Source organism: Ovis aries, chromosome 3 (genome assembly GCF_016772045.2).
Source record: "Ovis aries strain OAR_USU_Benz2616 breed Rambouillet chromosome 3, ARS-UI_Ramb_v3.0, whole genome shotgun sequence".
In the NCBI taxonomy this organism is placed as follows: domain Eukaryota; kingdom Metazoa; phylum Chordata; class Mammalia; order Artiodactyla; family Bovidae; genus Ovis; species Ovis aries.
Genome location: NC_056056.1, coordinates 208296639 through 208309126, shown reverse-complemented (window position 1 = coordinate 208309126; position 12488 = coordinate 208296639). Strand labels below are relative to the sequence as shown.

Below are 12488 nucleotides of genomic sequence, written 5' to 3'. Positions count from 1 at the left end.
TTTGGCAATTTGATCTCTGGTTCCTCTGCCTTTTCTAAAACCAGCTTGAAGTTCTGGTAGTTTACGGTTCATGTACTGTTGAAGCCTGGCTTGGAGAATTTTGAGCATCACTTTTCTAGTGTGTGAGATGAGTGCAACTGTGCAGTAATTTGAATACTCTTTGGCATTGCCATTCTTTGGGATTGGAATGAAAACTGACCTTTTCCAGTCCTGTAGCCACTGCTGGGTTTTCCAAATTTGCTGGCATATTGAGTGCAGCACTTTCACAGCATCATCTTTTAGGATTTGAAATAGCTCAGTTGAAATTCCATCACCTCCACTAGCTGTTACCTATATGAATTTGAGTGTACAACATTCCTACAAGGCAGGATACATTTAACTCAAAAAACAGATCAGGAAGCTGAGGCAAAGCAAAGTTAAATCACTTGTCTAAATAAGACAGATAAGATTTGAGTAAGTAGCACAAGTAAAATTAGAACCCGAGCATTGATTGTCCTTTCCAGGTGGTGTTAGTGGTAAAGAAGCCACCTACCAATTCAGGAGATGTAAGAGGCATAGGTTCGATTCCTGGGTCAGGAAGATCACATGGAGAAGGGCATGGCAACCCACTCCAGTATTCTTGCCTGGAAATCCCATGGACAGAAGAGCCTGGCCAGCTATAGTCCATGGGGTTGCAAAGAGTCAGACACGACTGAGCAGGCTTCTTGGATACCTAGTTTCTCCTAATGGCATCCCTAATTCCTGTAGGTTTTCTTTATTCCTTTGCATTGTTTTTGCTCCTCTGATTGGATAATTTAAATTGATCTTTGTTTTATTTTATTGAGTCTTCTGCTTGGTCAAGTCTGCATTTTTTAAAGCTTTTTGTTTCATATTGGAGTATAGCCAGTTAACAATATTGTGATAGCTTCAGGGGAACAGCAAAGAAACTCAGCCATACATATATATGTGTGTATCCATGCTCCCACACATTCCCCTCCCATCCAGGCTGCCATGTAACATTCAGTAGAGTTCCCTGTGCTGTTCAGTAAGCCCTTGTTGATTATCCATTTTAAATATGGCAGTGAGTAGAGCCAGTCCCAAATTCCTTAACTATCCCTTCCCTTCATTCTTTTCCCTTGGCAACCATAAGTTAAGTTCTCTAATCTGTGAGTTTCTTTCTGTTTTGTAAATAAGTCCATTAAAATTTTTCTTTTTGGATTCGTATATAAGGGATATCATATGATATTTCTCCTCTATCTGATAGTTAAGTCTATTTTTGATGCTCTGTATTGAATTCTTCAGTTCACTCATTGTATTATTCAGCTCCAGAATTTCTGGTTAGTTTTATTATTATTATTATTTTTTTAATGTTTTCTATCTGTTTGAAACTCAATGAATTTACAAGCTCCCTTCAGATTTGGGCTGTTTTTCCCTTCCTATTTTTACAGGTCTTTAATGCTTTTAGATAATTTTTAGTAAATTAATTCTACTTTTTTAGCAGAAGAGATAGCCTCAATAAGCAAGCCCACCATTACTGAGAAAATCTCCTAGAACTCTTCACAGTAATGAAATCACCTATGTGTTTGTGTTATAAGCTAGATAAAAGCTCCTTGTAGGCAAAAACATTGTCTTATTATTTTCTGTATTTATAGTACTTAAAAAAGACCTGTCTCTCCATAGATAATTTTATCATTGATAAAAATTTAATCATTTAGTATTAATAAAAATAGCTTCTTGTGTGCTTTCAGGATCCTATTCAATTACTCTTACATCAGTATCAAAATTCTAAAAAATCTGAGTAAGCACCATAGGATGTCTCTCTACTTCTACTGTTTCCTTTACCTCCCCCCAGGTGTCTATACTTCCTTCCTAGAATGGACTTCCCTGGGTCTGTGGACTAAACTAAACTAAACTGTGTCCATCCATAATTAATATGTTGAATCCTAGCCTCTAGTGTGACTGCACTAGAGATAGGGTCTTTAGGAAGTAATTGAGGTTAAATAGGCTTCCCTGGTGGCTCAGTGGTAAAGAATCCTCTTGCCAATGCAGGAGAGGCAAGTTTGATCCCTGGGTCAGGAAGATCCCCTGGAGAAGGAAATGACCACCTACTCTAGTATTCTTGCTTGGGAAATCCCAAGGACGGAGGATCCTGGCAGACTACAGTCTATGACTTCTCAAGAGTTGGACACAATTTAGCGACTAAACCACTAACACCAAGGTTAAATAAGGTCATAAGGATGTGGCCCTAATCCAATAGGAGACTTTATAAAAAGAGGATGAGACAGATCCCCCTCCCCCTCTCCCTGTCCATCTGTCCCGAGGAAAGGCCAGGAGAGCACACAGTGAGGGAGCCATGGCTATAAGCCAAGAGCAGAGGGCTCAGAATGAACATGGCCTTGCCAGCACGTTGGTTTTGGACTTACCAGCCTCCACAGCTGGGATAAGATAAATAATTTCTGTTTTTTAGCCAGCCACTCTGGTGTTTGGGTGGCTGCCTGCCTGGTCTGACTGTCCACCAGGGTCTTCTCCAGTGCAGCATCCCCCAGGTGTTCCCTCTGTGATGCACCACTTTGGTTTCTAGAGTGAGAGCACAGGGGGCGGGGCAGAGACCTGAGCGGTGTTAAGGGTGCCCCAAGGACGACGTCTTGTTAGATTGTAAGAAAGATTCTCATTTCCTGACCTGAATTTAAAGCTAGTGGAGCTGATCAAGGTCTCAGGGAACTCACTTCTCAGTTCCTGACAGGCAGGCAGGAACCTGGGACACTGGGTGAGACCTGATGTGACAGAGAGAGGTGGTTTGGGTCCCAGTTCCAGGTGGGACCAGGCAGCAGACCTGGTCACACAGGAAGAAGTCTCGTCTGCATGAAGCAGTGAAGGCTCACGTATACACCTCCAGCTTGTTCACCCGCTGTCTTCTGACTCTGGAGGGAAGCCCTGCATCAGCTATGTGTTGTTGTGCAACCAATTACTGCTGAACTTGGCAGCTTAAGTCAGCAAACACGAGGTATCTCACAATTTCTGTGGGTCAAGAATTGGCATGGCTTACCTGGATACTCGGAGTCATGATGTCTCACAGGATGCAATCATCTGAAGGTTCAACCAGGGGAGGATATTGCTCATGTACTTACCTGGTTGTTAGTAGCATTCAGACTTTGGTGTATTGTTGAACTGAAATCTAATCTCATAAGTGACATCTCATCACTTTTGCCAAATTCCATTTGGTACATGTATGTTACTAAGTACATTCGAGTGTGGGATTACACAAGGATGTGGATGCCAGGCAACAGAAAAAATCAGGACACTGTAGAGCCTGTTTCCCCAGCTCTCTGTTCCTGAGCTGGATGAGATGCTCCCTATGGACAGGGAAGGACAGGGAGGATTCCTCCCTGGATCCCAGGCCATGAGCTGCAACTGAGACGGGGAAGCTGGGCTCTAGTAGCCTTGGGCACATCTCCAGGGAGGGCAGCATCCAGAGTCTTTGAAGGCCTGTCCTCGGTGGTGTCCCTGAAGCTGGTTCTACAGGCTCCTGAGAAATACCTGGTGCCCCTCTTCCTGCTCCGTGTTCAGTGATGGCACATTGGGGTTGGCCACCCTGGGAATGTTTATACTACAGAAGTCAGGAAATACTATATCCCATGCACTGTTTTGCTCCTCAGAGAGCTAATGTTTTAAATATTATACCACTCTAAGTCTCCTAAAATCTTTCCTGTCATGTGTCTCTTTTGCAGTACTGGAGCTGAGGCTGAAGGATGGAGCCCACCGCTGTGAGGGGAGAGTGGAAGTGAAGCACCAGGGAGAATGGGGCACAGTGGAGGATATGGACTGGAGCTTGGAGGATGCATCTGTAGTGTGCAGACAGCTGGGGTGTGGAGCTGCCATTGGTTTTCCTAGAGCGGCTTATTCTGGGCCAGGACTTGGCCCCATTTGGCTTTCATATACTTCATGTGAAGGGGTAGAGTCAACTGTCAGTGACTGTAGGCATTCTAATATTAAAGACTATCGTAATGATAGCTCTTCCCACGACTGGGATGCTAGAGTAGTCTGCTCAGGTAAGTCCTGTCTGGTCTGTGTGGGGGTCTCTAGCAGGAAAAGCCTCTGTCTTTATCACCAGAATGACTCGAGATTATGGATACAGCCTTTAGAACATGCTTGGGTGAAGGGTCTTTGTGATGTGTCACAGGAGGCAGAGGTGAGGTCAAAAGTTTCATACAGATTCAGCTTCTGGATTCGACCTCTGTGACGTAGTCTCATCATGGTAATTGTTCTGTTTTCTTTGACATAATGGTCAGTTGGGTGTGGCTACATTGTTGGTGGGGGAGGGGGAGTCAGAGGGGAGTTGTAGGCAACAAGGTTTATTATCCTCATTGGTCCTAAAAGTCAGAGTCATCACACTCCATCAGGTTGGTATGTGGGTGATGTGCCAATAGAACAGGCTCAACCAAGCAATGGTGACCCCAAAAGGGCATGTGAAGACCCATGGACAAGTGATCATACCCGAAGTCATGGTGCAGTTACACAGGAAAATGTGCGAGAGAAATTCAGGTGCATTTAAATGTCCCTAGGTCACAGTCAGAGGAGGCCAGAAGTGGGACTCATGGCAGGGAAAATCTCATCACACTGGTGTACCTGATGAATCCAGTGGGGAGCTCACACCACATTTGTAAGGATGTTGAGGGAGCAGGAAAATGTACTCTTGAAGTTTACAACACAGTAGCTGAAGCACATCACGTATAAGAGGCAGTGAAGCTAGGAGTTCATGGGGTTCTCAAGGCAAGAGGACTGAAGTGGTTTGCCTTTCCTTCTCCAGTGGACCATGTCTTGTCAGAACTCTCCACTAAGACCCGCCTGTCTTGGGTGGCCCTACATGGCACATGGTTTCATTGAGTTAGACAAGGCTGTGGTCCATGAACTGTGAACTTCCAGATATTCAAACTGGATTTAGAAAGAACAGAGGAACCAGAGGTCAAATGGCCAACATCCGTTCGATCACTGAAAATGCAAGAGAGTTCCAGAAAAACACCTACTTCTACTTTATTGACTATGCCAAAGCCTTTAACTGTGTGGATCACAACAAACTGGAAAATTCTTCAAGAGATGGGAATACCAGACCAACTGACCTGCATCCTGAGAAATCTGTATGTAGGTCAAGAAGCAACAGTTAGAACTGGACATGGAACAAAAGACTGGTTCCAAATCAGGGAAGGAGTGCGTCAAGTCTGTATATTGTCACCCTGCTTATTTAACTTATATGCAGAGTACATAATGAGAAATGTTGGACTGGATGAAGCACAAGCTGGAATCAAGATTGTCGGGAGAAATACCAATAACCTTAGATGCAGATTACATCACACTATGGCCGAAAGCAAAGAACTAAAGAGCCTCTTGATGATAGTGAAAGAGGAGAGTGAAAAAGTTGGCTTAAAACTCAACACTCAGAAACTAAGATCATAGCATCTGGTCCCGTCACTTCCTGGCAAATAGATGGGGAAACAGTGGAAATAGTGACAAGCTTTTTTTTTTTTTTTTTAAATTTTTGGCTCCAAAATCACTGCAGATGGTGACTGCAGCCATGAAATTAAAAGACGCTTGCTCCTTGGAAGAAAAGCTATGACCAACCTAGACAGCATATTAAAAAGTAGAGACATTTCTTTGCCAACAAAGACAAGTCTAGTCAAAGCTGTGGTTTTTCTATTAGTCCTGTATGGATGTGAGAGTGGACTATAAAGAAAGCTGAGCACTGAAGAATTGATGCTTTCGAACTGTGGTGTTGGAGAAGACTCTTGAGAGTCCGTTGGACTGCTAGGAGATCCAACCAATCCCTCCTAAAGGAGATCAGTCCTGGGTGTTCATTGGAAGGACTGATGCTAAAGCTGAAACTCCAGTACTTTGGCCACCTCATGCAAAGAACCGACTCATTGGAAAAGACCCTGATGCTGGGAAAGATTGAAGGTGGGAGGAGAATGGGATGGCAGAGGATGAGGTGGTTGGATGGCATCACCGACTGAATGGATATGAGTTAGAGTAAACCCCAGGAGTTGGTTATGGACAGGGAGGCCTGGCATGTTGCAGTCCATGGTGTTGCAAAGAGTCAGACATGACTGAGGCATTTAGCTGAACTGAATTGAAGCTAAGGGGACCTGATGTAACTCCTAAGAAGTACTCAGTGCCATCTAAGTGTGTTCGACCTATGCCAAGTTGGATGCAGGAACTAGGCTGTGAGTGGGTGCTCACAGTATTTGACAGAGATGCTTCTAGTTGTTATCACAGTTGCAGATTGGATGTCCAGGTTATTAATCACATCAGAACAACTGGACTGGAGGAAGATATTGTCAGTTATCACAGTGAATTCCCTAAGGTAGAAGGCTGGTCTTAGAATAGTATCACCCCATCTAATGGGATAGTGGGACAGGGGAGCCCTGAAGACATCTGCAGTAGGTCCTTAACAGCCACAGCCAATCAGCTCTTGGGTGTTTATGTACAGGAAAATCATTGGAAAAGTGATATTTTTAATCTCACCTTCAGCAGATCTTTGATGATTCTAGTTGATGCCCTTAAGGAAACAATTATTTTCCTTTTTAAAAAGTACTTTATTGAGCTATGTCTGACATACAAGACTGCTGGGTAAGTCTGCATTTGTGAAACCACTACAGCACTTATGTCATAAATCTACTCATCTCTTCAAAATGTTTTCTTCCATTCTCTTTGTCATTCTTATTGAAAATAATTATTTTCAAGGTGAATTTGCATTTTAGTTAGAAACTTTTGTTTTAAACAAACCTGTTTTCTGGCACCTCAAATAACCTTCCTTATTGTCACAATGTCATAATCATGGTTCCACCTGAAGATAAATTTGTGGAAATACTACAGGTGACTCTACCATATTTTGATAAATCAGCATCTGAGTGAAAATGGAGTGTGTGATGTTGAAACTTTATGTGAAATTAGAACTCCCAATGTTATCCTAAGAAAACTGATGTCTTGTTATTAATTCCAGTTAAGATATACTTAGAAGTAGAGAATTGGAAGTGCTCTGATATTTAACAAAGTTCTGTCTAGTCAAGGCTATGCTTTTCCAGTGGTCATGTATGGATGTGAGAGTTGGACTGTGAGGAAAGCAGAGCACCAAAGAATTGATGCATTTGAAGTGTGGTGTTGGAGAAGACTGTTGAGAGTCCCTTGGACTGCAAGGAGATCCAACCAGTCCATTCTAAAGGAGATCAGTCCTGGGTGTTCATTGGAAGGCCTGATGGTAAAGCTGAAACTCCAGTACTTTGGCCACCTCATGTGAAGAGTTGACTCATTGGAAAAGAGTCTGATGCTGGGAGGGATTGGGGGAAGGAGGAGAAGGGGATGACAGAGGATGAGATGGCTGGATGCCATGAGTTTGAGTGAACTCTGGGAGTTGATGATGGACAGGGAGGCCTGGCATGCTGCAATTCATGGGGTTGCAAAGAGACGGACACGACTGAGTGACTGAACTGAACTGAACTGAACTAATATTTAAACCCTGATCGTGGTTTGTACACCCTCACTACCATTGCTCTGACTTAGTCTCTCACATTTTTATGAACGGTTCAAGGTTCCTTCTATTTCTCCTTTTGTCACTAGTTTTCCTCCTCCTGGTCTGGTTTTTTTTTTCTTCTGTATTTTCAGACAGATTTTAATGATGTGAAGATAAGTCAAAGTGGTGGTGATGTAGCAGACATAAGATTAGAATAGCATGTGTTTTCATTATCTTAATCAGAACTCTTGGAGTTTCTTCCGCTCAACCTTAGGAGTCATGTATGGAAGAGAAATTTCAGCCAGTGGATTGTTGGAAGTGAAGTACCGTGTTTAGGAGAAATCTAGAGTGGAAACAATGACCAGAGGTGAATGTAGAGAAGCTTGTTTGAAATAACAAGGAGATTTCATGGAGTTCAGGTGGAAGATCTGGGAGGGAAGGCACAAATTGAGAAGGACTGTGGTGCAAGCGTTCCAGATTGCTTCAGCCCTGTCCTACTCTTTCTGAGCCCATGGACCACAGGATTCTCCAGGCATGAATACTGGAGTGGGTTGCCATTTCTTTCTCTAGGGGATCTTCCTCACCTTGGGATCAAACCTGGGTCTCCCGCATTGCAGGCAGAGTCTTGATTATCTTCTGAGCCACCAGGGTCTACAGTACTGAAGTGCAAAATGGTGAGGGGATGAAGATGCAAGGGCTGCAGGAGGGGAGGGTTGGAACAATGCAGGTCAATTCATACATTCACCACAGCCTCTGTGTTATACTTCCTTCCTGCCCCCATTCCTTCCCTCCCTCTCTTCCTTTATCTGGCTGTGGGAGTCATTTCTGAGCTCTGTGGAAGTGCTAGCATTTGTAGCTGGCAGTTTTCATAGTGGAAAATTGTTATAATATGGATTCTGTTTATTTAACAAATAAGTTTACTCATATTTTTCTCTTTTTTTTGTATCAGATTTTGGTGAGTTGTATTTCACAAGTAATGTGTTTTGAGGACTTGGCCCATTTTACGAAAAATATTCAATTAGTAACACTGGGTCATATCTCATATCTTTACATGTTGGCAAGATCCACAATGATATTCCTCCTTTTGTTACTGGTGCTGCTAATGCATTCCCTCATTTTTCTTAATTGGTTTGCTAGAAGATTATCCGTGTTAATGTTCTTTTTAAGAGAATTACTAATGGACTGTATTGATTTTCTTGACGGTGTATTTCCTTTCTTCTTAATTGATTTCTATGCTCAGTTTTCATTCCTCTTTTTCAGTTATGATTGTGGTTGCTTTTGTAGATTCTTGAGGTGGAGTCTTGGATCATTTCCTTCTGTTTCTATTTTTATTCTAAAGTAATCATCAAGGAAGCATCAAGGTTCTAAATTTTCTTCTAAGCATCACTTTATTTTTAACCCACCAGTTTCAATACTATATAATTTCTTTTGTATTTTATTATCATAAAATGTTTCTTTTTCTCTGAATGAATTCTTTGTCTTATAGTCTGACTTTGTATGATATTAATTTAGATATTATATACAGTTTTCTCTGATTTGTGTTTGCATAGTATGTAATTTTTACCTCTTTAATATGTTTCTGTGTTTATATTTAAACACATATAAGTTTGTAAACAGTGTATAGTTTTGTCTTATTTTATCTGGTCTGATTATCTTGTTTTTTATTTGGAGTACTTAAATTATTTACATTTAATGTAATTATTGATATAATTGGTTTTAAGTGTACTTGCCTGCTATTTGTCGGAGAAGGCAATGGCAACCCACTCCAGTACTCTTGCCTGGAAAATCCCATGGATGGAGGAGCCTGGTAGGCTGCAGTCCATGGGGTCGCTAAGAGTCGGGCACGACTGAGCAAATTCACTTTCACTTTTCACTTTTATGCTTTGGAGAAGGAAATGGCAACCCACTCCAGTGTTCTTTCCTTGAGAATTCCAGGGACCGGGGTGCCTGGTGGGCTGCCATCTATGGGGTCGCACAGAGTCGGACATGACTGAAGTGACTAAGCAGCAGCAGCAGCAGCTGCTATATGTTATATCTGTTCTTATTTTAATCTTCAAATATATTTTATCATTTAATTTAAATACTGTATTGGTTTACTAATCGTGTCAGATTTTTAGATGATTATAATATTTAATCTTTTTTAATTTTTAGAGTAATTTTATTTTTTGCTGGCTGGGTCTTCACTGCTGCATGGGCTTTTCCCTAGTTGCAGTGATCAGAGGCTCCTCTCTAGCTGCAGCATGAGGCTCTCATTGCGGTGGCCTCTCCTGCTATGGAGCACAGGCTCTACGGGGCACAAGCTTCAGTAGGCGTGGCCCCTGGGCTCTGGAGCACAGGCTCGCTAGTTGTGGTGCACGGGCTTAGTGGCTCTGTGGTATGTGGGATTTTCCTAGACCACGGATTGAACCCACGTCTCCTGCATCGTCAGGTGGAGTCTTCACCACTGAACCACCGGGAAAGCCCAATGTTGAATTATTAACCTTCAATTACATTTACCTTCAAATATTATGTCACTACATGCAATGTCAGTCACTATACTGTTCTTCCATGTTCCTGTTCTTGTCACTGGTGCCATCATTGTCATACATTCTATTTATAAATTTATTATGAATCTTATACTTTGGTGCTAATATATTTGCCTTAAATCTTATAACAGAGAATCAACATTTAGCACAGTCTGTATAGCTTTGAGAGGATCCAGGTTTTCATCTGCCATCACCTCCCTTTAGCTTGAAGAACTTCCTGAGGCAGTTTTGTGTAGTGTGTGTCTGGTGGCCTCCAATTCTATCATCTCTCATTTACCTGAAATCATTTTAGTTTTCATTCAGTTTTGAAAAGTATTTTTAGGGTGATTCAATTTTAGGGTAACAAATGCCCAATCCCAATACTTTAAATATGTTCTTACATTGTCATCTGACTTTCATTGCCTCCAACAAAAAGTCAGTAAATAATACTTTTGTTCCCTATATATAATGTGTCAAACTTCCCTGGCTGCTCTTAACATATTTTTGTGTGTTTGTTTAACAATGAATTGCTGTAATTACATTGTCAAGTTTTCTGAGAATGGTTTCATTATCTTGTTTGGGGTTTGTTTAGCTTTTTGGATCAGTGGGTTTATAGTTTTCAATAACTTTGGGAAAATGTCATTTATCCTTTTTTAATATTTTTCTGCACATCCCTTATTCTGAATCTCCAAATACACATATTTTATATATTTTGATATTATCCCACATGCCACTGAGTTTCCATTCATATTTTTCTGCCTTTTTACTTTCTTTGGTTCAAGCTAGATAGTTTCTACTGCTGTGTTTTACTTCCCAGTTCTTTTATTCTGCAATGTCTAGTCTCTTGTGTAATTATCCAAATAATTGTTTATTCCAATACTGTATTTTTCAGTTTCAGAAGACTCATTTCTTTATTTTTCCTAGTTTTTCTCCCTGTTTATTTTTATGCTTCATTAAGCATATTGATATTAGGGGTTTAAGGAGCTCTTCAGTCAATTCAATCATTTCTGTAATTTCTGAAGCTACTTTAAATGATTGTTTTTGAGACACATGTACCCCAATGTTCATCGCAGCACTGTTTATAATAGCCAGGACATGGAAACAACCTAGATGTCCATCAGCAGATGAATGGATAAGAAAGCTGTGGTACATATACACAATGGAGTATTACTCAGCCGTTAAAATTTGAATCAGTTCTGATGAGATGGATGAAACTGGAGCCGATTATACAGAGTGGAGTAAGCCAGAAAGAAAAACACCAATACAGTATACTAACACATATATATGGAATTTAGGAAGATGGCAATGACAACCCTGTATGCAAGACAGGAAAAAAGACACAGATGTGTATAACGGACTTTTGGACTCAGAGGGAGAGGGAAGGGGTGGGATGATTTGGGAGAATGGCATTCTAACATGTATACTATCATGTAAGAATTGAATCGCCAGTCTATGTCTGACACAGGATACAGCATGCTTGGGGCCGGTGCATGGGGATGACCCAGAGAGATGTTATGGGGAGGGAGGTGGGAGGGGGGTTCATGTTTGGGAACACATGTAAGAATTAAAGATTTTAAAACTAAAAAAATAAAAAACTAAAAAAAAATGAATATTTTAGGATAACCACAACAACAACAACAAAAAATAAATAAATAAAAAAAATTGTTTTATGGGTTACATTTCTCTCTTTTGGAAATTGTAGTAATTTTTTGGTTGGATGTTGGGCATCACTAAGCAGTCCTTTACCAGGAAGAACTTCAGAAGTAAATAATCAGAACACACCCAGAAATCAGGGAATTGTCCTTGATGAATTAAATAAAGTTCTTTCATTGGGTTATCTTCATTCAGTTCAAAATGTGTTCTCTGATGGCCAAATGATGAACTCTTATTTTGGTTTTCCTCCTTTAGTTTCAAAGCTTCCTTGATCCCACCTTGCATGCCGTATACCCCACCTACACCCTACTTCTTCAGCAGTAGCTACCCTTTCTGGTTTTCTTTTCCATCCATCTGTATCTTTTAAAATGGTGTTTGCTTGTCTGAAGTAGGAGGAATGAGAAAGGATAGCAGTTTAGGTGGTAGATGGGAGGAGCAGAGGGTGATGTAGTATGCTAACAACCTATTCAATGAGTGTTTCCCACAAACGTTTGCATATTTATCCATATTGAGGCTTTTTCAACTTGGAACTCTCCAAATTATGGCTTGTTTGCTCATTTCCTCCTCCTTCTTCTTCTTCCTTCTTTTTGGCAACATTTCATCTTCTTTTAGAATTGTAAAACATCCATAAAAGAAATTAAAGACAATATGATCAATGCAAAGTCATTCTGTGTTTCTGGCCTGCAAGAATTAGTATTGTTAAAATGCTTGTACTTCTCAAAGTGATCTATAGATTTAATGCAATTGCTATCTAAATATTATTCTTTATAGAAATAGGAAAACAATCTTAAAATATGAGTGTGTGGTTTAATTTTTATATATTCATGAATTCCTGTTTTTTTATCATTACT

At 40.8% G+C, this 12488-nt stretch overlaps 1 protein-coding gene across 1 annotated transcript in view; it reads left to right on the top strand.

Moving 5' to 3' along the window:
* LOC114108764 (antigen WC1.1) overlaps positions 1–12488 on the top strand; it is a 64269-nt gene that overhangs the window by 2552 nt on the left and 49229 nt on the right. The window contains exon 2 of the mRNA XM_060413468.1: positions 3708–4028. Within this exon, the coding sequence (XP_060269451.1) occupies positions 3708–4028 (321 nt within the window). The remainder of the gene's footprint in view (positions 1–3707; positions 4029–12488) is intronic.